General features: G+C 46.7%; 1 protein-coding gene and 1 pseudogene across 1 annotated transcript; one reads left to right on the top strand and one right to left on the bottom strand.

Moving 5' to 3' along the window:
* Positions 1 to 3,759: 3,759 nt before the first annotated feature.
* Positions 3,760 to 6,769, bottom strand: LOC135908042 (putative nuclease HARBI1; the record flags this gene model as incomplete). Its single annotated transcript, XM_065439801.2, has 4 exons — positions 6,629 to 6,769; positions 5,968 to 6,182; positions 5,470 to 5,649; positions 3,760 to 3,772 (listed from the first exon to the last, which is right to left on the bottom strand). Coding segments are annotated over exons 1-4 (549 nt in total), but the record flags the coding sequence as incomplete, so codon positions are not given.
* Positions 6,770 to 16,144: 9,375 nt separating this feature from the next.
* LOC135908041 (uncharacterized) lies at positions 16,145 to 25,616 on the top strand (annotated as a pseudogene).
* Positions 25,617 to 25,854: the final 238 nt, after the last annotated feature.

The raw sequence follows: 25,854 nt of genomic DNA, 5'->3' as shown, positions 1-25,854 counted from the left end.
AGTGTCGGCTGTCGGTCCTCTGCTGGTTCTTGATCCGCAGGCGGGCGAGCTGTCGGGCTTCTTCGGCACGCTGGAGATAGGTAGCGACGTCAAGATTCTCTTCGTCCGTTACGTGCGGCAGCATGGCGTCGAGCGTCGTCGTCGGGTTCCTGCCGTAAACCAACTTGAACGGCGTGATCTGTGTTGTTTCTTGCACCGCCGTGTTATAAGCGAATGTTACGTACGGCAGGACGGCATCCCAGGTCTTGTGTTCGACGTCGACGTACATCGCTAGCATGTCGGCGAGGGTCTTATTCAGCCGCTCCGTAAGACCATTCGTCTGCGGGTGGTAAGCCGTTGTCCTCCTGTGCCTTGTCTGACTGTATTTCAGAATGGCTTGGGTGAGCTCCGCTGTAAAGGCCGTTCCTCGGTCGGTGATGAGGACTTCTGGGGCGCCATGTCGCAGCAGGATGTTTTCGACAAAGAATTTCGCAACTTCGGCTGCGCTACCTTTCGGCAGTGCTTTTGTTTCAGCGAAGCGGGTGAGGTAGTCCGTCGCTACGACGATCCACTTATTTCCGGTTATTGACGTCGGAAAGGGTCCCAGCAAGTCCATCCCGATCTGCTGGAATGGTCGGCAAGGAGGCTCGATTGGCTGTAGTAATCCGGCTGGCCTTGTCGGCGGTGTCTTGCGTCGCTGACAGTCTCGGCATGTTCTGACATAACGGGTGACGTCGGCGGTCAGGCGCGGCCAATAATACTTTTCTTGTATCCTCGATAGTGTCCGGGAAAATCCGAGGTGTCCAGCGGTCGGATCGTCATGTAGGGCATGCAATACTTCTGGACGAAGTCCTGACGGGACAACAAGAAGGTAATTGGCGCGGACTGGCGAGAAGTTCTTCTTCACGAGTAGACTGTCTTGAAGCGTGAAGGAAGATAATCCGCGCCTAAATGCCCTGGGGACAACGTCGGTGTGCCCTTCCAAATAATCTACGAGGCCTTTAAGTTCCGGGTCCGCTCGTTGTTGTTCGGCGAAGTCTTCCGCGCTTATTATTCCAAGGAAGGCGTCGTCATCCTCGTCATCTTGCGGCGGCGGGTCAATGGGGGCGCGGGATAGGCAATCGGCGTCTGAGTGTTTTCGTCCGGACTTGTATGTTACGGTGATGTCGTATTCTTGTAGTCTGAGGCTCCACCGTGCCAGCCGTCCTGAGGGATCCTTTAAATTCGCTAGCCAACACAAGGCGTGATGGTCGCTGACGACTTTGAATGACCTGCCATATAGGTAAGGGCGAAATTTCGCTGTAGCCCAAACGATGGCGAGGCATTCCTTTTCGGTTGTAGAATAATTGCCTTCCGCTTTTGACAACGACCGGCTAGCGTAAGCTATCACGTGTTCATGTCCATCTTTTCTCTGGACCAGGACGGCGCCGAGGCCTAGGCTACTGGCGTCTGTGTGGATTTCGGTATCGGCGTGATCGTCGAAGTGCGCAAGTACGGGCGGCGACTGCATGCGTCGTTTGAGTTCTTGAAATGCCTCGGCCTGCGGCGTTTCCCACTTGAACTCGACGTCACATTTAGTTAGCTGCGTCAGCGGCTCAGCGATGCGTGAAAAGTTCTTGACAAATCGCCTGTAGTAGGCACACATGCCAAGAAATCTACGCACTGCCTTCTTGTCGATGGGCTGTGGGAACTTTGCTATGGCAGCTGTCTTCTGCGGGTCGGGGCGGACTCCAGATTTGCTGATGACGTGGCCTAAAAATAGAAGCTCCTCGTAAGCGAAGCGGCACTTTTCCGGCTTCAGAGTAAGTCCTGATGACCTGATGGCCTCTAGTACTGTTGCCAGCCGCCTAAGGTGAACGTCGAAATTTCCGGCGAAGACGACGACGTCATCCAAGTATACGAGACAGGTCTGCCACTTCAATCCTGCTAAAACCGTGTCCATCACGCGCTGGAACGTTGCAGGCGCCGAGCACAGTCCGAATGGCATAACCTTGAACTCGTAGAGGCCGTCTGGGGTGATGAAGGCGGTCTTTTCGCGATCTCTTTCGTCGACTTCTATTTGCCAATAGCCAGAGTTTAGGTCCATGGACGAGAAGTATTTAGCGTTGCAGAGCCGATCCAATGCGTCGTCTATCCGTGGGAGGGGGTATACGTCCTTCTTCGTGATCTTGTTCAGACGACGATAATCGACGCAGAAACGTAGGGTTCCGTCCTTTTTCTTTACCAGAACAACAGGGGATGCCCACGGGCTTTTCGACGGCTGGATGATGTCGTCGCGCAGCATTTCGTCGACTTGTTCTCTTATAGCTTCACGTTCTCGCGCCGAAACTCGGTAAGGGCTCTGACGGAGTGGGCGAGCGCATTCCTCGGTGATTATGCGATGCTTGGCGACTGGTGTTTGTCGAATCCTCGATGACGTCGAAAAGCAGCCTTTGTATCGTCGGAGCAGACTTCTGAGCTGCTGTTGCTTAATCATAGGGAGATTTGGATTAATGTCGTAGTCTGGTTCGGGAACCATGGTCGTCGGGGTAGATGCGGCGGAATCCGAGAGGACAAACGCATTACTTGTTTCCAGAATTTCCTCGATGTACGCGATCGTCGTGCCCTTGTTGATGTGCTTGAATTCCTGGCTGAAGTTTGTCAGCAACACTTCAGTTTTCCCTCCATGCAGTCGAGCGATCCCCCTTGCGACGCAAATTTCATGGTCTAGCAGTAGACGTTGGTCGCCTTCAATGACGCCTTCTACGTCAGCGGGTGCTTCGGTGCTGACCGAAATAACGATGCTGCAGCGAGGTGGGACGCTCACTTGATCTTCCAGCACACTCAAGGCGTGGTGACTACGAGGGCTCTCCGGCGGCATTGCTTTATCTTCCGACAACGTTACTGACTTCGACTTCAGGTTGATGATTGCGCCGTGTTGGTCCAGGAAGTCCATACCGAGAATGACGTCTCGTGAACACTGTTGGAGGATAACGAAGGTGGCAGGGTAAGTCCGGTCATGAATGGTTATTCTTGCCGTGCAGATCCCAGTCGGCGTGATGAGGTGTCCTCCAGCGGTGCGAATCTGAGGGCCTTCCCATGCGGTCTTAACTTTCTTCAACTGGGCGGCGATGTGTCCACTCATTACGGAGTAATCGGCCCCTGTGTCGACTAAGGCAGTGAATGCGTGGCCGTCGAGAAGCACGTCGAGGTCGGTTGTTCTTTGTCTGGCATTGCAGTTCGGTCTTGGCGTTGGATCACGGCTGCGTCGTGTTGAACTGAGGTTGGAACGTCGCGTCGTCAAGTCGTCTTTCGTCGGGGTAGTTTTGGCTTCCAGACTTCGTCGGGACGGCGGCGTGTCTTTATGTCGTCGAGATGGTCTCTTCGTCGTCTTCGTCGGCGGCGGAGGATCTTCGTCAGTTCGACGAACAGCAACCGCACCTCCATCGGTTGCTGCTTTTAGTTTTCCGGGTATGGGCTCGCAGAGCGGCCCCGGGCTGGGCCGGTGTATGGACGGCGCTGCGGCGACAGGTAGCGGCCTGGTGACGGCGAACGGGACGGTCGTCGAGAGTTCCACTGAGTGGCGGCTAGGTAATCGGCAATGTCACGTGGGCGCTCCCCAAGCTGTGGACGCGGCGCGTTGACGGCGAACCCTCTCAGTCCCATGTCGCGGTATGGGCATCGGCGGTACACATGGCCGGCTTCTCCGCAGTGATAGCAGAGCGGGCGGTGGTCGGGGGCTCGCCAAATGTCCGTCTTCCTCGTATAGGTGCGCTGGGCGACGGGTGGGCGCGCTGGCGGCGGCGGCGGTGGACGACGGAATTGCGGTGTTGCAGGACCTTGGCGCGGTCGCGCAGGGGGGCCTTGACGGCGGGCGACGGCGGCGGCGTAGGTCATTGCTTCCGGCTGCGGTGGTTCTGGTTGCACCTCAGGAACTCCAAGGGATCGGTGCACCTCTTCCTTCACGATGTCGGCGATAGAGGCCACTTGAGGTTGCGACGAAGGCAGGACCTTGCGCAGTTCTTCGCGCACAATGGCCCTGATGGTCTCCTGAAGGTTGTCGGAATCCAGTCCTTGGATAGCGTACTGCGGCGTGAGCCCCTGGCGGTTATATTGCCGGGTGCGCATCTCCAGAGTTTTCTCGATCGTCGATGCCTCTGCAGAAAACTCAGCCACAGTCCTCGGTGGGTTACGAATAAGTCCGGCGAAAAGGTCTTGCTTGACGCCCCGCATCAGGAAGCGGACTTTTTTCTCCTCTGACATTTCCGGGTCGGCGTGCCGGAAAAGACGGGCCATCTCCTCCGTGAAGATCGCGATCGTCTCGTTTGGCAGCTGCACTCTGGTTTCCAGTAGTGCTTGGGCTCGCTCTTTTCTTACGACGCTTGTAAACGTTTGTAAGAAGCCGCTTCGGAACAGGTCCCATGTCGTTAAAGTGGCTTCTCGATTTTCGAACCAGGTCCTGGCGGCGTCTTCCAGTGCGAAATAGACATGCCGCAGCTTGTCGTCGCTGTCCCAACTGTTAAACTTAGCGACCCTCTCATACGTTTCGAGCCAGGTTTCCGGGTCCTCGAATGTTGATCCGCGGAACGTCGGAGGTTCCCTGGGCTGCTGCAGCACGATGGGGGATGCTGGGGCTGCCATTGGGGTTGCCTTGTCCACAATCTTCTTGGTCTTCTCAGGTAGAAGTCCGTGCTCCGGGGGCAGCTGTTGAAGACGGCGGCTTGCTCGATGCTCCGGGACTACGTTGGCGTTCTCTTTGTGCTCCGGGCTTGGATCACGGCTTGTCGGGGGCGTCCGGTACATGAACGAAAAGCACCTCCACCAGATGTCACGTGGTAGTGACGGCGAAGAAAGAAGCAGTACGGTGGAATACAAAACTAGCTTTTATTGGGCGAACCTGTGCCCACAAAACAGGCTACACTTATAGCACAACGAAAGCGGCGAACACAGTCGGCGATCGTCGAAAATCTGATCTGCGGGTCAAGCGCGTCGGCTTTTATACAGCAGTAGTCGAATGTTCCAGTCTAATCGTTCGGACCCGCGTGCCTTCCACAAAGTTCTACACCATTCGCGTCACGCGATGAAATCAGATAATACAAGGTTCGGCGACAACAGACAGCGGATAGACGCATCGATAACTTTCCAGAAACTTCGGATACATGCAAGCGCGTCCCGCGCTGTGCGATAAGATTTGTTAGGCGGTGAAACCTGGTCGCCCGATAAATATAAATACACGTGTCAATATGAAAGAAGTACTAAGGGAGTGTCCTGACCAGTAAAGTGTGCTTGCACTTTGATGGCATTCCTTATCTTAACTTGCACATAATTGGAGTTTCCAAGATGTACTCGTTTTGAAAACTGGATTAACGTAGGTGCCAATTCACTTTTATGATGTTTTAGTTAAATGTTCGAGCAATAAGCCTCATTCGACATTGCGATCCATGCAGTGTGTCAGTTTGCCTCGCCACATCAGGCTGCTGCCGCCTCAAGTGTTATGGGATCACCACAGCTGGAGGTTCCGGGTCCTGCCTCAGGACTGCCAGGTTATGCAGGGCAGCACAGGCTGTCGTAATGGCCGCAGAACGCTCCGTCAAGTGCTGAAGCCCCATGTCCAAACATGGGAAGCGACGCTTCCACACACCGAAAGCTCTCTCTACAGTGTTGCGGGTGCGGATGTGAGCCGCTGGATACCTGTGCAAAACAGACAATGTTAGTTTACACTTATGCTAACTTCTCTAAGACGCACTTTATACCTTGGCATCATAAGCAGGTTAGTCTTCAAAGCTCTTGCAGCTAATATGTTAATTGTATTGCGTCTTATATGCGGTGTAGCAAGAAGAGATTGCATGAAATACATGAAGGTAATAAAACAAAGCTATATTTTGCAAGATTACGTCATTACTACAAAAATATCGATCACGCTTACTCTAATTAAACCTTCAAACGCAAGAAACTGTACGTCATTACATAAGGATTATTGTGCTTTTTGCTTTATGCAGCGGTACTCACTTGCTCTCGGGGCTGTTCGGACGTCCGGAGGAAGCTAGTGGGGTCATTAGGAAGGGCATGCATGCATAGCCAGCATCGCCAAGTAGAAGACGAGGCATTCGTTTTGTCTCGTAGAGAACACGTGCACGACTGTTGTCGAAGATTCGACTGTCATGCACGGATCCGGGACAGCTAGCCACGACGTCGTAAAATTGCAGCTGCGGCCCTGCAATGACCTAATGAAAAAAAGAAGAATCGATTGTCATTTTTTTTCAGCTGAGGTGAATGTAAGCCGCGCAATTCACACATACACGGTAGTCTTTTTCTGAGTAGAAGCAGCCACTGCTTCTTAGAATTGCAAGGCCATACTTCCCTTTTGGTGATCTAAAGAAATTCAAAGAGCCCCAATATGTACGATAGTCTTCTAATATAAAACATCTAGCACTATTGCCACGCCAATCTTCATTTACTCGGCCATATCACCGCGCATTATCACGAAATGCGCTATGTCATTATCTGGAGCAGGAAAAGGATCGGAATGGAGTAAATTGATTTCTACCATGACTGATCCAATTAGCCAGTATACTGTTTATTGAAGCTTGTAGACATTAACACATGACTGTCTCTATAATAATTAATGCTGCGCTAATATAGAGAAAAGAAAATAGAGGTAACAATTTACCTGTACATTTATGGAGAAGTAACCCTTCCGATTACGGTAAACTTCACCATTCGGCCCACCCGGTGCCTTGATGCAGATGTGGGTGCAGTCTATGCACCCCGTCACCTCGGGAAACTTGGCAATGTGGTAGAAATCCACCATCGTCGCACGGAACTCTCTCTCTGTGCTCGTAAACTTCACGACGACCGGGAACAAGTGCGCAGGAATTAGTCGTGAGACACGTTTAACGACGCCGCTCACTGTCGGTTGCGACACGTTCACTAGGTCACCTGTCACAACTTGAAATGTGCCCGCTCCATAAAAGCGTAAAGCGAGAAGTTGAAGCATTGGTGGCAGAGGGTGGCCACGGTTGCTGGCGCTTTGTTCCAGAGGCAGGCAGTCAAGCAGCTTCTTCACGGTACACTTCGTGAACCGATAGCGTGCGAGAAATTCGCTGTTGGTGAAGTATTTTATGGGATTCAGGCGGTCCCTCAGCCTCTGTCGCGGTACGTCTGAAATATCGCTGTCGTCCATGACGACGCCGTATAGCTCGTTGACACGGAGAACATAATCGACGAACGAAGCGTAGTCCGCCATAACACTCGAGTGAAGGAGCTGCCCAAGGTAGCCTCGATGCTTCCTTGAGATTCTCGAGGAAAGCGCTCGGGATTTCCTTCACTTGAGCAGCGCTTCAAGTCGAGGGCGATTTGTGAAATGGAAAATGACCCTCAAGGATCGTTTCAAGTGGAGGGTCGAGTCAAGGAGCGTTTTTGAATACGGGGGATGGATTCGAACAGGTCGGCAGCGGCCTAACAAGGGGAGCATCAGGAAGGAGGCAAAGTTTTAACCACAAAACCCCTTGTGGAAACGCTGTCGTGGGCTGAGGCTTCCCTTCTTCGGCAATGACTGAACGCGCCACGTCCTGTAATAAATAATGTTGAGCCAAAACACAAAATAACGCATTATCTAAGAGCGCCAAGAGCAGGCAGAAGACGGCATCGAAAAATTAACGCCTCGAGTTTCTTTTTACGCTGTTGCTGGCGTTATCATTTTTTTCGTATCGCCGCGTAATCGGTCGTAACGGCCAGAAAGCACACATCGTTTGTTGTGAGAGTCGGGCGCGTGTTATCAGCTGAAACGCGTAATCTTTTGGCATGGCGATACCGAGAGCGCCCTGAGGAAGCGTGCATATTCGGTGAAACAACTGCCCGTTCCAACGTTGTTACTCGTGCAATACAGTTCTGCATGTATATTAGGCCACGCATGCTCCTGGGCACAGTGCGTCAGATGCCGCAACTGCCGCCCGGTGTCGCCCCATAGAGCAAGGCCGTCTGCTCGCGCGCTCTACACAGACGTGGCCGCGGCTGTACATGCGTGTACTACGTCGTAGCACCTAAGAAATACAAGTTTTCGCGCATTCTGTGGCCCCCAACATTATTGTAACTAACGTCGTTATATTTGGGGTAGTTTAGAAGCACGGATGCCGCGCCCGGCTTATTGACACAGTTAGCGAAAAGCAGCTCGGCTGTGTGCCGCAGTTAGTTTCGTGTGTACTGAATCTTACTGGTAGAAGTTTGTGACGCATTCTCTGACCCGAAAAGTATTGTAATTTATTTGGTAACTTTTTTGGGAAATCTTGAGGCTTGCTCGCCGCGCCTGGGGTTGTGAAGGTGTTAGAAAAAAATCAAGCCGGCCATAGTGAGTTAGTTTTGCGTGTAATGAATTTAAGTGGGACAAGTTTGTGACACATGTTATAGCCCTGCAACAACGTATACCTTATTTCAGTACTCACGCTTCTCGAAACCGCGATGAGCGATTGCCGAGATTGATAACACGGGAGTGTTGCATGCGCCGGCAGGACGCGTAAAAGTTAACACGGAGGAGCTCAAGAACATGACATTTACGTATTCTGAGCGAGTGAAAACAGGCTTTGCACCCACGAGTCTGACTTGAGTGCGATTAGAAGGCATCCTGCGAGCGTGTAACATGGTCTGGCTGAGCCTGTGTTGTAGCCACCTTTGTGTACTTGGCGTACCATCATGTCGACTGAGGCCAAGTTGTTTTGGAAACACGCAGTCACCCGTGTATTTGTGCACTTAAAGTGCAGGAAATAATGCCCGGGAAAGGATGGGTGCTTGAAAATTGGATGTTCAGATTTTGTGGCATTGTTTGGGAGGAGTCTTTGCTGCGAAATGTACGTAAAAGCGAATTTATCTGTAATGCCGCTCATTCACCGCTTACGCACGTTTCGCCTCTGCACGAAATAATCCTGTTAGGTCAATATACCAAAATGATACATGCTTGTAATTTACTTTCTTTCAGCTGATGGCATCCGGTGGAGCATCTTAAGGCAACGACTGCAGCTTACCTGGTGCCGCAACTTTGGATGAATGCAGAAGAGGCCCGGAACGAGCATTCATATAGAGCAAAATAAACATTTCATCATTTCAGAAGACGTCTTTCGTTATCTTTATGAAATTGGACCTGACAGATTCGGTGCAGTCTTGTAAATGTCAGTCGCAATCATTTCTACTTGATAATAAAACGATTCCATGCCAAGGGCACGCGAGGTTCAGCAGAAGCGAAAAAAAAAGATGAATGCCGCGCCGAGCAGCGGAGCCGGCGCGGCGTGTACCAACTGGTGTTCAAAACGGGCGCGCCCAAAACAGAAACCGGAAGGAGTCAACAACATCCGCTTGGTGTGCTACAGTCAATTCGGCCGCTGGGCCATAGAGAAAGGAATACAACAAGAGCGGACACTCCCGTAGAGCCCAGCGGCCGAATTGACTGCAGCGCACCAAGCCGTCGATGTTAAAACCTGAAGCACACTTCCGGTTTCGGTTTTGTGCGCGCGCGTTTTGAATTCTAGCTGGTGCGCGTCACGCCGGCTCCGTTTTTTTTTTTGCTTTTCCAGCAAATATTTATTTACATATTTATTTCTTATTTATTAAATACTTATTTGCAAATTATTTTATTAAGTAAAATTGATTGTGAACGATCTTCACAAGCCTCTATTGAATATGTGCCACGTGCAATTTCATAAAGACGCAAGACACCTTGTGAAATGTAGAAAAAATTAACGTTTATTTTATTCTTTGTAAATGCTCGTCGCGGGCTTTTGTGAATTCATCCAGCGTTGTGGCACCAGGTAAGCAGCAGTAGTTTCCGCAGGAAGCTCCTCCAGAAGACGTGAGCTGAAAAAATTACAAGCGTTATTTTGGTATTAACATCTAAGAATAATGCCTGTAGAGGCGAAGCGTGCGAAAGTGGTGAGTGGGCGGCATTTCAAACAAAAGCAGTTCGTATTTACACACACGGCGTAGGAAATAACCGACTCGTCCCAAGCAATACCGTACATACCACAAACACATTCTAATTCCAAGCATTCCCCTCTTCCCAATACTTATTTCCTGCACTTTAATAGCCCGAATGCGCGGGCAACGGCGCCTTTAGCGAACTTGGCTACAGCCAACGCGGTAGTACGCTACGAATACACAGAGGTGGCCACAACACAGGCGCTCAAGCAGAGCATGCTGGACGCTTGCAGAATTCCTTCTACTCGACCTCAAGAGAACATGCGTGGGTGCCGTTCAGAAGACAGAATTTTCGAGTTACTAGTTCCTGGCGTTTGATCTCCTTGGCTTATCACTTGTATACGTTCTGCAGGCGCAAGCAACGCACTCCCGTGTTATCACTCTTGACGATTGCTCGTCGCGTTTTCGACAAGCGTGGGTACCGAAAGAAGGCTTAAATTGTTGCGGGGACATAAAAACGGCGACAAATTTGTCGCAGTAAGATTCAGTACGCGCCAAACTAACTCCCCACGGCCGAGCTGCTTTTCGCTGCGTCACAAAAGGCACGGCGAGCGGGCCTCATAACATAAATGTATCGAAAATAATTTTCAACAGTATTGGACGTCAGAGAAAGAAAAGCGCCATGAACTTGTCAGTGCATTAAAGCGAGGAACCGCGCACCACAGCCGAGCTGATTTTCGCTAACCGAGTCACAGTGCCAGGTGCGCCCACTGCGCTCGAAAGGTAGCCCAAAAAGTAATTAAATTAGTTGCAATAATGTTGGCAACCAGAGAAAGCGCCAAAACTTGTCGCAGTAAAATTCCGTACACGCGAAACTGCGTCACAGCACCCTGTGCGACTATATATAGCGTGCCCAAAAACTACCGAAATTAGTTGAAACAATATTGGGGCTTATAGGAAGCGTCGCAAACATCTCCCAGTACGATTCTTTAATTTAAATTAACTGCTCCACGACGGTCACGCTGTTTTTCGTTAACTGCGTCACAAGTCTAGCCTAGGGGCCGGGCAGTAAACCTAATTGCTTGAAGTGCGTCGCACAGACTGTCGAACAATGTTTCTCACCTTGCCGTAGTCCTATAGTGCAGTGCTGCCATGTCGAAGTTCCGAATGAACGCAATAATTCGACGGGAGGCCACCAAACCAGGCTAAATCCCAAAATAGAAAAACAGGCAGACGGGTGCCCGAATAGTCCAACGCTCAGATGCGCGGCCGGTCTCTCCCGCTTCGGCGGTGTGTCTGCCGAATGACGCAAACATCTGGCTCATGTCTGGCTCGTCATTCGCCGGTTCGCCTGTCGCTAGGCAACGGAAGTAAGCCGCAAAGTTTAATTTAATTTATACGCAGATATCTTTAATTTTTCAGGGAAATAATAAAAACAAAATAAAATAATATATGTTACTCTCATTTCACATTCTTCTTTTTTTCGATGCTCGCAACCCCAATTCGTCGATGTTAAAAGTATAGCGTGACGTGTTTCCTGTTTCCAATTTTCGCCGAGTGTCCGCTCTTGTTCAATCCCTTTCTCTATGGCTGGGCTCTACAGGAGTGTCCGCTCTTGTTGAAATTTCTTCATCTATGACCCAGTCGCCGATGGGAGCCGGGAAGTGAATGAGCGGTTGGCATGCTTCGGCTTCGGTCCTGGTATCAGCAACAGCCAAGCAAAAACCCGGACGAAGAACAGAAAGATTTGTGACCATGATCCTGGCATCGCCGCCGTGCCCACTGACGAAAGCTACTGGTAAGCCGTCTGTTATACTGGCTGCTGTCGTTGACAAACGGGCTTGCAGTTCCAAAGTTGAAAAATTGATGCCGCAGGGAGCGCTGGTTGTCTCTCGATAATAGGCATCAAAATGATCGGACGAGTCACCCAGTCGCCGTCGGGAGCCGGGAAGTGAATCAGCGGCGTGGCATGCTCCATTGTCGGTCCTGGTATCAGCAACAGCCAAGTAAAAATCTGGACGAAGAACACAAACGGATTTGAGGCCATGATCCTGGCGTTGCCGCCATGGTCACTCCATTTATGACCACAGAATACGGCGGAGCAGCATGTACAGGAAGCGTGACTTCAGCCACTTCGTTGCGGCTGTGTTTTAAGTTATGTAGCATAGCTAGGGACGAATGCACCTAGTGGCGCTTCCTGCGTTAGTACATAGGATAATGGCGTTCTTAGGGAGGAAAAGTGCCCGGAGTCGAGGTGCTGCCGTGGTTCACGTGCTCCCGAGCGGCGTCCCTAGAGTTGAGGGCCCAGCTGCCCTGGAAATGAACTGGAAACGAATGAATTTCGCTCTGCGTAAAATCCCTTGATAATTTCAAAGTATGACAACTCTTTGAACTCCGCCGCCGCCGCGTGAACTGCTTGCCTCCTCCTCGCCCCATGCGCACCGGTTTTTGTCAGAACGATTGGTCTCCCCGCTGTTGCTCTTGGAAACCCTCAGATCTTGCGTTTTCCTTGTGTTTTTTTTTTCGCCGGCGCCATTTTTCTCCTTCGGCTGCCTCGGTGCTTTAGCTCGGCGTAGCGACCGTTCTACGTTGTGTTTTCTCCTCTCTGTGCTAGAGCTGTGCTGCATTGTTGCGCATGTAACTGAAGCAAGAAGACTGAATTTGTGATACCACAAGCCAAGCGTGACGGCTTCCGCAGGAAGAAGTGACTGCATACCATTGGCCCAAATAATTTGGTTCCGACAAAGAACAATCTTGTTTGCGAGTTGAGGTGTCTTATTGCTCGTATCAAAGCATCCCCTAATGCTGCATTTTTTCGTTCTTCCGGCCTGCTCACCAGCATTTTTGCAGCGGCGATATGTACGTTGCATAAAAATTCGGTTGTCCTCAGTATGATTAATATTCTGGCGGGACTTCATCACCTCCCACGTCACCAACTGTTGTTATTCTGTGGGAAATTAAGCACTACAGGTTGTTTTCCGCTGCGCAAAATTCTGAGCGATCATACAGCCTCTCGATCGCACCTTTAGTTATTGTCAGGATCCGTTGCTTGTTTTACTGAAAATCGAAATAGCGGCTTGTAGAGGAGCTATTATCTTCAGCTTACGTCGATGCGTGCATCAGCCGTTTAATGAATGCAGGTCCCGAAAAAAATTAGCGGCAACTATAACTTTGAGATTGCAGGTGATGAGCGCTAGCTAGTCCACATTGCATTTTTTTTTAAGTTTGAAGGCGAAAGCCTTAGGTCTCTGTTTCAAGGTCACGCTGTGAACAGAAAATATCACGTGACCCAGGAAGACCAGTAACGACCCAAGCATGTCCAGCCGTGTATGAGTATATTGATCAGACGAGTTAATTATTGATTCATTAGTGATTGAATTAAGGTGTATTAGGGGAGGATTAAGCTTGAGTAGGGTGTATCAATATGCATGAACAAGGAATAAAGCGTATTAAGATGTACGAAGGAAGATTAGGAAGGATTAGGGTGTATAACGGGGGATTAAGGTGCATGAACAATGATTAAGGCGTATTAATAAAATTTAGAGTGGAGCAACATAGATGAACGAGGATTAAGATGAATTAGGGTTGATGAAAGAGGAATAAGACCCATAAGAGTGTATTAAAGATGATTAAGGTGGAATAAGGTGGATGAAGTTGATGGAGGTGGATTAAGGTGAATTACAGTAGGCTTTACAAGGCTTTCGCATTCGTGCCTCTTAGGCGATACGTAAGTTCACCTTGAATTTTAAGAATTTACTTTGAAGTGCGCTTCTAGGCACGCATGAGTGGGCGACGATTATTATTTGGCTTTCTCATGGATACCGGCAATGTGCATGGGGTGTTCACATGATCGCGCACGCTTGCTGTTGATATCGACATCTAGGCCGAGGTGGAAATCTTCGCTTTAATAGCGAATACTTTAATATCACCTTTCTGCGGTTTTGTCCTGTGCGGAAACTTCTTCCATTCATTTACCACGAGCCGAAATTATTGCATCGATTCGCTCCGATTACGAAGATGTGCAATCAATCATGGTTGTGATTAAGATGCACTAATGCTAAAAACATTCTGCAGGCAATTATACTTAGCTCTGCAACGAATTTCATCCTAATCCACCTTCATCCTAGTTCATCGAGCTTAATCCTCCTTAATCCGCCGTAATCCTCCTTGAACCACCTTAATCCACTCTAGTCCTCTATAATACACCTTTATCCACCCTAATCCATTTTCATCGACCTTAATCCATATCAGTTCTTATTACCACACCTTATTCCTCTTAATACACCTTAATTTATCTTAATACAATGTCTAATTCATAATTAATTAACTTTCATAATAAGCAATCATCTCTTACACACGGGTCGACATGCGTTGGTTCGTTTCCGGCCTTCCTTGGGTCAGGTGATGTTTTCTATAGCGCACACCGCCACCTTAAAACAAAGATCTAAGGCTATCGCTTAATAAGCCACACGCTGAGGGATGTGCCACAAGCAACACTAGTTCACAAGCATGAAGTAAAGGATCTCATCATGAGGCAGAAAAATTGTCTGCAGCATCGAACTCACCTCAAAGCTTATTTCACATCAGCATACCCCGTTCATACGGTTTTAGGAAAAAACAAACCTCTTCATAAATATTGCCTTCATCATGATCGACGTGGTTATCCGCATTTCTCAAATTTTTCAACATCACTGGGCCGTGCAACTGGCCGAAAATAACGCGCCTCAATAGAACACTGCGGCCTGTCTGCGCGAGCCGAGGAGGAAAGGCGAGGTGAATCGAGGAAGAAAGCACCGCGGGGAGGAGAGTGTCGCTAGTGTAGCGACTGCTACTGTAGCGAAGCTTTCCGCTTTCTCTCGCGCCTGCCGCGCTTCAGGAGAGTCGGCCATCCTATTGGTCGAAGAGCAGTGGTCGCGTAATAGCGCACGATTTTTTTTTGTTCGTAGCAGATGCCGGCGCCATTTTCGGGTATTCAAATCGCGCTTTGGTTCGTTTCTGGGGATGGAGTTTTAGCGGAGAGCGTTTCGCTAGCGCTGCGTAATGACTGCTGGGTGTAGGAAGAAAGACGGAGCAGAAACGAAAAACTTTATACGATATTTACAGGTAGTGGATGATAGCGTAGAGGCAGCAGCAAGAGCGCATCAGATCGACTGGGCGGCTGGAAGCGACTTTCTCTCCTCACAATTGGCTGGTTCTCCCTTAAATCCCTTCGGCGACCCCTCGTCGGCAGGAACCGGTTTGGGCGAGTTCTTGTCGGCAGGAACCTGGCGGGGCAGGGTGATGGCGTCACCAGCGTTAAATTCTTGATTGGTCACGGAGTTGGCTGTGCGCTTGTTGAAGTCGCCTCCGGTATCAAATTCTTGATTTGTCGCGGGGATGGGTGGGCGCCGCGGAAATGGCTGGGCGCTTCTTGAAGTCGCCTCCCACGTCGAATGCATGATTCGTCGCAGAGAAGTGGGAGCTGCCATGGCCTTGTGGTAGCCATATGTTGCATGTAGTATGGCAGCTCGCGTCAAAAAAAAAAAAGTTGAGTAGCAGAGCTGGCAGCAACGCGGCATCGTGACCTGTGACGTCACGCTCCTTTTCCTATATATACCAGCCTCCCAGGGCACTGAGCGTTGTTCGTCATTGACTACTGGCTCGCTTACATGGTGGCAGCGGTTCCTTCTTCCACCGCCGAAGCCGTTGGACACATCAGGCAACGCTTGGTTTCCATGGCAAGCTTGGAAAAGTGAGTTCACCTTGTTTTCTACTGCCACTCAGCTCAGCAAGCGGGTCAAAGATGTGCAGGCAGCCACGTTACTAGTAAGGATTGGTGAAGAGGTTACAAAGGCGTACGGCACGTTCAAGTTTGAAACTGACGACAAAAACGACGTCGACATCTTGTTGCATAAATTTGTAGGATTTTGTACAAGCCTGAAACGAATCTCACCTTTAAGGGATTTCATTTCGGTTCAAGAAACCAAAAGGAAGGCGAGAGCGTCAGTGAATGGTTGACCCAACTGCGTATACTCGCTAAAAACTGCGAATTTGGAGCGCTACGAGATCGCATGCTGCGCAGCCGCATTATTATGGGTATTCGAGGCAATAATTTGCAACAAAAGTTGATCGCTCAAAACCCTTCGTGTCAGAAGACTGTCGATATCTGTCCCGCCCATGAGCAAGGGAAAGAGCAGTTTCGCGAGATACGTGAAGCAGCCGCAAACGTTCAGGAAACAAGAGGTCTTGCAAGTAACAGAAACGTCTGCAGTAATTGCGGCTACGATACACATCGCAGCGGAATATGCCCTGCGAACGGGAAGACTTGCAAAAAGTGCGACAGGCCAAGCCTGCCAAGTATGCAAGACGCCGCCGCCATCACGAGACGCTGTTCAGAGACGCAGATATTTGTGTGAGCCACGTCTAGAAGCAGACAAGGACTATTTCTTGGAAACCCTAATGGTGCACACAAGAAGACACAACTGGAATGCGAGGGTTCAAATTGAAGGCACACCAATGACGCGCAAATTAGACACGGGCGCAAACTGCTGCGTTATTTCGAAACGAGATATTAGAGAGATTTAGTTTAGGGGACGCAAGGCGTTGGGGCCCCTAGCGCTTGGGTGCGTTTGCGTTTGCCTGCGCAAGCGGAAACATGTTATAGGTTAACGGCCCCAAATGCAAGCCGCAGTAAGGTCGCATGCGCTCACAGCACCACCAACAACGTCTAATCGTTGCTGCGTTATCATTTTATAAAATATGAAATGAATCATATGTAGTAAAATGCATTAAACCATTTTTATTAGGATCAGTTAATATGTATGAAAACTATGTCTGTCGACACTAGGCAAACGATTTATAAGATTATCTACGCGCTTACGTTACGACTGAGGCCGAGCCGAAGCAATCCAAACATACGTTTGGTGAAGTGTTAGGCTCCTCGTGCAGCATAGTCCGTCATGATCTGTGTTTTGTTGATTTAGAGCAGCCTGCAAATTTAACATGGCGCCGTTGCAGCGACAGCTGCCAGTGTGCTCTGCGGCCAGCTTCTTGAGCTTGATCTGTCGTGGACAGATATAGAAGTTTTGTTCCTCGCTCGCCATGCGCTCATGGAAAGGAAGAGGATGTCGTCCACCGGTTTCGTGGACGCTGCGGCTATGGACAACCAGACTCAAGGTGGCATCGCCACCTGCCTTATGCCTTTACGGCATATCGGGCCTCTTGTTTGAAAAGTAAGACCATTTTTGGTATTTAGAAGGATCATTTTTTAATACAAATAACATTTTTTCCCTATCATCCTCAGCCTATATTTATGTTTACTGCAGGACAAAAGCCTCTTTTGGTGATCTCCAATTACCTTTGTCTTGAGCTAGTTCCTTCTTAGTTGCACCGCCAAAATTTCCTAATTTTCTGCTGTCCTTGACTGCACCTTGGCACACATTCTGTAACTCCACTGGTCCACTTGTCATCTGCCCTGCATACTACATGGCCTGCCGAGCTCCATTTTTTTCCCTCCTAATGTTAATTAGAATATTAGCGATCTCCATCTGCTCTCTGATCCACACTGCTCTCTTCCTGTCGCTTACGTTACACCTAACATTTCATTTTCTCTAAGAGAGTAAGGGAAATGCGCACGCACTTGTGGCATTGAGCGGTAAATGAAAGGGCAAACGGAGCAAAAGTTAGGCTAACATTCGACAAACTGAGAATCGATGACAAATTGTATACTTGGGACCCAGTGAAGAATATTAGGATTGAATTACCGCAGAAAGCAAGTCTTTCAAAACAGTCCCTTCCCACTTCGACTTCGCTGAAATCCTCTAAAAACAAGAAAGTTTCCAAATGACAGCCCAGTACCAAAACTCTACGAATCCTTTCCCTAAATGCCCGAAGTGTGGTAAATAAATTTGATCAATTAGAATACCTAATCCTGTCTTATCAACCTCACATTTTAATAATATCAGAAACGTGGCTTAACCCTGGTGTACGTTATTTTGAAGTCATTCCTCCTTCATACAAACTGCTCCGTAAGGACAGAGGATCAAGAAGCGGCGGCGTCGCGATAGCAATTAAAAATAATATAAAGTCCTTAGAACTTGATGGCATTACGGACTATGAAAGCTTATGGTGCAAAATAACATATTGTAACAAAAACATAACTATAGGGGGCGTTTATCGGTCCCCACATGCAGCTCCGGACTTCATCGATCAGATTCATGATTACCTCTCAAAACATACTAATTCTAGATCAAAACTTATTATTGCCGGGGATTTTAATCTTCCCAGAATAGACTGGAACAACCGCTCGCATGACGGCCGTGATGTCTCAAATTCAGAATCACTACTAGACTTGGCATTTACATTTTCACTGAGCCAAACGGTAACTGATAAGACCCGTATAACTTCAACATCATCATCTTTACTTAACTTAGTTCTTATAAGTGATACATTAGAAGGATCTTCCGTGTCCATCGAGAATGGCATTTCAGACCACAAAGCGCTTATTCTAGCCTGTCCCATTTCAACGACGCGAAAACACAAAAAACCACAACCTATATACTTTAAAGATTACACACGCGCAAATGATCCAGCTGTAGTAGGTTTCCTAGAATTCCAGTTTCATTCATTCAATGAACTAACAAATGTGCAAGAACTCTGGACGCGTTTCAGAAATATTGTTAAGTACTCCGAAAACCCCTTCATTCCTAATAAAAAGAAACGCGTTAACCGAGAATACCCATGGATAACACGTGAAATCATCCAACTAAAAATAAAAATCAAACGACGGCGAAAAAAGGGAACCACGTGCACGTCAGACGATCTTATCGGTACATTCAAACAAAAAATATCGGAAGCAAAAGCCCGATTCTTCGACACTACATTACCTTCGTTTATGGCACATGACCCTCACAAATTCAGGCGATATTTGTCAGATGAACGAGAAAAAAATTACGCAAATCAAAATATCGGATCATGTTATTCAGGATCCTGAAGACATTGCAAAAGAGATGAATAACTTCATTCAGACAGTTTTTACGAAACATGCTATAAATGCAGCTTTAACACCTTACGATGTCAAAATACCAATGGAAGAATTAACTGTAAGTGAAGAGGGCATACTGTCTCTATTGCATAAGCTCGATCTTAAGAAATCTAGCGGCCCCGATCAAATTTCCAACTCATTCTTAAGTCGGTACGCAAGTTGGACATCAACGTATCTATTTAAAATATTCACTCTTTCTCTTCAAACATCAGTGCTACCAGACGATTGGCGCAAGGCTGCAATAATTCCAATGCATAAATCGGGCTCGAAATTATACTTAAATAACTACCGTCCAGTGTCATTAAAAAGCTCATGCTGCAAAATAATGAAACACGTAATATTTAAGGCCATAATAACTCACCTAGAAACAAACGAACTCCTATATAAACAACATGGTTTCAGATGAAGCCTGTCAACCATAACCCAACTAGCAGAGTTAACTCATGACATAGCTAACGTACTTAATAATGATGGCCAATTATATGCAGTTTTCTTAGACTTTTCTAAAGCGTTTGACGTAGTTCTGCACCAGGATTTAATCACAAAATTATCGGCTTTCGGTATTAGTAATAAAATTATATCCTGGATCAACAGTTTTCTAACCAATCGTAAACACAATGTTTCAATCGATAATAATCTTTCACAACCACTTGATGTCTACTCCGGAGTACCTCAAGGATCAGTTTTGGCACCACTTTTATTCTTGATGTACATAAACGACATCCAGTTTTGCGTTAAAAACACAATTCAGATGCGCCTGTTTGCTGATGACTGTGTCGTGTACACAGTCGTACACAACCAAGAAGACCAGATAGAACTTCATAATTCACTTCAAACAATTCACTATTGGTGCAACACTTGGGCATGAAACTGAACACAAAAAAACACATTACATGCCTTTCACAAATAAGAAACTCCCGCTTAAGTTTTCATATTCGATAGGAAGGTTAACAATCAACAAAAGCAACCAGGTAAAATACCTAGGCAATAAACTCGCGCCTAACCTTAATTAGGAGCCTCATATTTCGACCACGTGTCAAAAAGCCATAGGCAAACTGTCCTTTTTAAAAAGGAGACTGCGCGCTGCACCACCACACCTCAAACTAAATGCGTACAAAACACTAATAAGACCATGCCTAGAATACGCTGATCTAATCTGGAGCCCTCATCAAAATGCCTTATAAATAAAATAGAACGCATACAAAAATTAGCAATTAGGTTTGTATGTTCGGACTACAAAAGACAGTCCAGTGTCTCGGGTCTGCTAGCAAGGGCTAACCTAAAACCCCTCTCGCAGAGAAGAGCAATTTCGCGACTAAAATTCATCTATCAATTATACCATGGTCATTTCCAAATAGCACGTTCTCATTACCTGCAAGATCCACCAAAACGTTCAACCAGACTTAATCACTGCAAAACAATCTATCCTTCCCCAAGTCGTGTTAATGTTCACAAGCATTCCCTTTTTCCGTCGGCTATTTCCCAGTGGAACAAGTTAACTAACGATATTGTGTGTTGCAATAACATCGACTCTTTTATTAACTGCATTCAGTGTATTGACTTGTAATCATGATTTTTTTATTGCATCTATGTACCACTCCTGCAAGGGCCGTGAAGGGCCTGCAGTATATTCAAATAAAAAAATAATAATAACAATTCCATCACTCTTTAAGCAGTCCTTCACTTGTTTTCCAGCATCTTTGTGAACCTCAAGTTTCTGCTCCACATGTAGTTACTGGGAAAATGCAATGATTGTACACCTTTGTTTTCAGCAATACCTTTGAGTGCCCGGTTATGATTTGATAATGCTTGCCATATGTCCTGCAGCCCATTTTTATTCTATAAATCTTCTTGCCATCATGATCCCCTGTGAGTAAGCTAACTAGACAAGCATACTCCTGCGAAGATTCTAAGGGCTGACTGCTGATCATGAATTGCATACTTGAATACGTCTATTGCCTTGGAGAGATTGTGTCTCCTTGCGATGCCCTGTTTTTAACAGCAGTTCTTTTGCTTTCCTTGTGGAGAATTTCTCTGTAGCGTCCCTTTAATTTTGTCATTCGTAGTTACTTTATTAGGTGCAGTTAACAGTATTGTGATATCGTTATGACAGAGCATTAGAGTTGAAAACATGGCACTGAATTTTCTTTTTCCACTTTTAGAATTTTAAACATCTTCTGTGCATAAAGCGACAGCCCAAATGAAGAATATGCTTCCCACAGCAGCATATTTCACTATTTTTTAAATGCAAGAAACAATCAAATTTGTCGCAGTGGATGCTGGCGAAATGTATTCCTCGTTACCTTGTAAAATTACATGGCAGCTCCTGAGCTAAAGCTTCCTTTTATTGGCCGAGCGTTTGTATGTAGTAGCCAAGAACACACTTCAAATATAATTCAGGGAGAGCATGAATTGTGCTAATCAATTTCATAAAAACGGTATTTTAACATGTAGTGCTTCACAGAAACCACTTGAGATTGTAACATTCATTTTCAGCAAAACTAATCCATCCATCAAAGGTGTTCAATTGTCGTATACTTCTTGCTTCACTAAGTAGGCTGGATAAAATTTGTATTTTGTAGTTGCTATACAAATTTATGGGCTTCATCGAATTCTGATATCTCATGCAAAGTATTATCTTGATTAATCATTGAACAAACAAAGAAAGCCCCCTTCTAAGGCTGTAGTGGTGCGAGTGCGGCTGCGAACAATAGACTCCGGCTGCAGACTTCAGTGTTCAGCGCCCCTGCGACTGCTATGATCGAGGATAGTAAACATGGTGATAGAAGAGGCTTTGACAATGCTAGCATTCCAGCATGGCCAAGACCTTGCCAAAATCTTGATTATTTGACTGTAGAACTATAAATGCATTTATCAAACATCATTTTTCCTTTACATCATTTTTGGCTCAGGTATTCCTCATGGACTGGAGTGAGCTAGAAGAAGAGACGTTTGCGGAACTTTTACATGAGCTGCCACTCAATGACAGGGTGTTTATAGTGGCACAGGTCACACCTGCAGCCTCTCCTGATCCTTTCTTATCAGGTACGTTACTCCTTTTACCTGTCATCCTTTATAGCTTTTACAGAACCACTTAGGCTCAGTACTGTCTGTCTGTGTATAAGTCACTCTGACTTTGTGTATAAATATATTGTTGAGAGGATAATACTATGTAGACCTTTCCTCTGACTAAATGTTTGCTTTCATGTAGTAAACTACATGTTCAGTACATCTGCCATGATTCAACTTTTCATGTGGAGCATGTTTTTCTCTGGTTTCCCTTTACCGATTACGCATACCCGAGCACGAATCCCCATCGAACGCCGCCACAAATACATTTGACATTACAAACATGAGCCCACCTCCGTTACACTAGCAGCTTCCCAAATAGCCTTAGAGAGGCCCCTGGGAGTCATGTGCCCCTCCTTCCATGGGAGAGAAGGGACTTGGTGAGGCGGGTGGCAGAATATTTGTTAAAACTGTATTCGAGACCGAAGAGAGAGGAGATACGCAGCACAGCTGCACAAATTGTAGCTGCGTATCTCCTCTCTCTTCAAGATAGGAAGTTAGATGGGGGGCTGCTGGGAAGAGGTTATGACTTTTTTCCAGCAGCTGGAAAACCAAATTGAAAATTTAAATCACGGCAAGCGATCTGTTTCGCCTACAGCAGGAGTTTCGGGCTCCAAAGTGAGAAGGTGGGCGTATGGCAGTGGTAACTGGCAGCCAGTCCGTAGATTTGAGCCCCCAAATGACACCCAAGAAAAAATACAATTCATGAAACATGAAGGAAGGAAAAACTACAAAGAAATTAATATGACACTTGCAACACAATACATGCAGGACATATGCATAGAACAAGGAACATTCATTAATACAGATCCATGTCCACACACATCGAAAGTGAACGAGGAGTGGCCACTTCTATTCATCACCCCTTGCTTCTACAAGCACGTGGACAAACTTCTCGGGAAGGATGTGAAGGTATGGAGTTACCCCAGTTGTTCCAAGGGAGCAAGTGTTTAGATTAAAAGAAGATATTGTAAAGCAGGATCATGTATGTTTCTTGAACTACAGAATGTTCCTCTTCAATGATTAAATGCAATTTATGGAAACAAAAATGAATGATATCTCAGAAGCCATTTGAATTTCTCTGGAGTAGTTCAGAAATAAGCTGCCAAATGTCAACTTTCGTAAGCTGGTTCCTAGTTTGAAAGCTGATCAAGTGCAAATGAGTAGACAAATCTTTCCAGATTCATCACATGCACAGTAGCCCTGCCAATGCCGTGATGCCAGTAGTCATCGCCCCTTTGTTACTGTACTAAGCTCAAGGCAACCTTCAGAGTAATGCCAAGGTGAGCATTACTGAATTTTCCAGTGAATAACTGGAACAGTTAAACAATGGGTTTTCTCAATTTGCTCATGGTAGTGGAAGGCTACAGCACAAGAACTGACGTAGGCGAAGGAGGCACATAAAGTACACAGACACAGCGCTGACTTTCAACAAAAATGTTTATTTTGCCGCTGCAAAGCTAGTTTTAAAGCGAACACTTGGGAAAAAGAAACAAGATCACACATGCGCACAAAACCTGCTTTTATTGCTATCGCACCCTGACATTTGAATCGAGGTGTGTCAGCTATTTTTCACAAAAGGCTATCGAGGGACAGCTGACGCAGTTATTTCCCACACGTGAAATTGCGACAGGCTCGATAATTTCTCTAGTGAGGCTTGATGTTCTCCTAAATGTAATCTTGCATTTGTCGAAGATAGGTTTGCACCCACAGTCGCCACAGTGCACGCCTAGATGACCTTGAGTAGTATTGCTAACATTGTTATGGTGTTCCGTAAGCCAATCGTTAACGCATCAGCCAGTTTGCCTGATGTAGACATTACCACATGAGACAGGTATCTCATATACGACACACTGGGCACATTGTGTGATGCGCTTTCTGTGATTAGTTTTACACTGGGCCTTTTCTTGGAAGACAGCGTAAGTCTGCTTGCTCAGTCACTTCAGTTTTCCATGCGCGGAAAAAACTTCAGCATTTGCTCTTCGGCCAACCTTAAAATATGGAACAACTGCCTTCTTTACGTTGTCACTACGTGATCCCTCTGTGAACTGTGTCCTTGTATGACAAACCTTTCTAACTTTCTTAAGTAAGCCTTCTGTGACACTAACCTGCAAGCACAAGGTATTTCCAGCTGCGCTGAGGCAGGATACCTGCGACTGAAAGCTCTCTTCCACCTTGTGCACACAGGATTGCGCCTGTGCTCAGTGATTTATATTTAGTCAAATGTGATAGGAATCTTTACTTACAATTCCATGGTTTAAATGTTCATATATTTATTTACGTCGACGATTTTTTAGTTCTTGACGTTTCAAATAGCGGTTAATTCACTGTCGCGGTGTGCTTGGTGTTCTTATATATGTATAGAAGTCCCCTAACCTTGATACATGAGCTTTCTGAAGAAAATAGCATTCGTTTTTTCGACGTGCGGCTTCAGTTTTTGATGCAGCATGTGTGCTTGATGACTGATCCAACGGTGAACAAACCTTTACTTTCATATGGGTCTGCACACTCTAAACTCTTGAATAGAAGTATTGTCTCTTGCCTTTCAAATGCCTTGAAGAACTCGTGAGTGCGCAAGGCGTCAGAAAGCTTTCGGTCGCATGTATCCAGCCTCGGCGCAGCTGGATATACCTTGTGCTTGCAGGTTAGTGTCGTGGAAGGCTTACTTAAGAAAGTTAGAAATGTTGGTCGTGCAAGGACACAGTTCACTGAAGGATGACGTAGTGACAACGTAAAGAAGGCAGTTATTCCATATTTTAAGGTTGGCCGAAGTGCAAATGGAGAAGTTTTTTCCACGCATGGAAAACTGGTGTGACTGAGCACGCAGATTTATGCTGTTTTCCAAGAAAAGGCCCTGTGCAAAACTAATCACAGACCGCGTATCACACAATGTGCCCAGTGTGTCGTATATGAGACGCCTATCTCATGTGGTAATGTCTACATCGGGCAAACTGGCTGATGCGATAACGATTGGCTTAGGGAACACCACAACAATGTTAGCAACACTACTCAAGGTCATCTAGGCATGCACTGTAGCGACTGTGGGTGCAAAGCTATCTTCGACAAATGCAACATTACATCTAGGAGAAAATCAAGCCTCACTAGAGAAATTATCGAGGATGTCAAAATTTCACGTGTGGGAAATAACTGTGTCAGTTGTCCCTCGATAGCCTTGTGTGAAAAATAGCTGACGCACCTCGATTCAAATGTCGGGGTGTGATAGCAATACAAGCACATGTGCGCATGTGTGATATTGTTTTTTTTTCAAGTGTTCGCTTTAAAACTAGCTTTGCAGCGGCAAAATAAACATTTTTGTTTAAAGTCAGCGGTGTGTCTGTGCACTTTGTGTGCCTTTTTTTCTCCAGTGGTTCTCGCACTGTAGCCTTCCACAAGGTTCACCCAACCAGCCCAGCTAGTTACTCTGCTTATGATAGTTGTCGAATTCGTGAAATCATTCTGTGATGTTCTCTCACAGCTATTTAATGTTATCAATAAGTAGACCTACCTCGTTGTAGCATATTCATTCTTGTGTAATATTTTGTTTAATTTCAAAATTGACAGGCCACGTTTCGTGAAAGAATGCTGCATTGTGCACCACAACTGATGCATCTAATGGAGCTAACTCCAAGAAAGGACACCATGCACATAGTCGTGCATTAGCAAGACCATAAAAATGAAAATGAGGAAGCAGTTCAGGTGGCTGTGCTTCCCCTTCTGTGTGCCCACTTCAAAGACGACGAGAAGTGCCTTTTTCAAGTCTTTGAGGTAGGTTGTATCTTTGTGCATTGCTTTTCTAAAAAAATTCGATATAATTTTGATTATTTGAGAACAGTTTTTGCTGTTGAGAAGTGTGAAAATGAATGTTCCTGTTCCGGGACCTCAATCTGACAAGTAGCCCTTTT

Source organism: Dermacentor albipictus, chromosome 10 (genome assembly GCF_038994185.2).
Source record: "Dermacentor albipictus isolate Rhodes 1998 colony chromosome 10, USDA_Dalb.pri_finalv2, whole genome shotgun sequence".
Taxonomy (NCBI): Eukaryota; Metazoa; Arthropoda; class Arachnida; order Ixodida; family Ixodidae; genus Dermacentor; species Dermacentor albipictus.
Note: the sequence above shows the minus strand (reverse complement) of the source record. Positions and strands in the feature narration are given on the sequence as shown.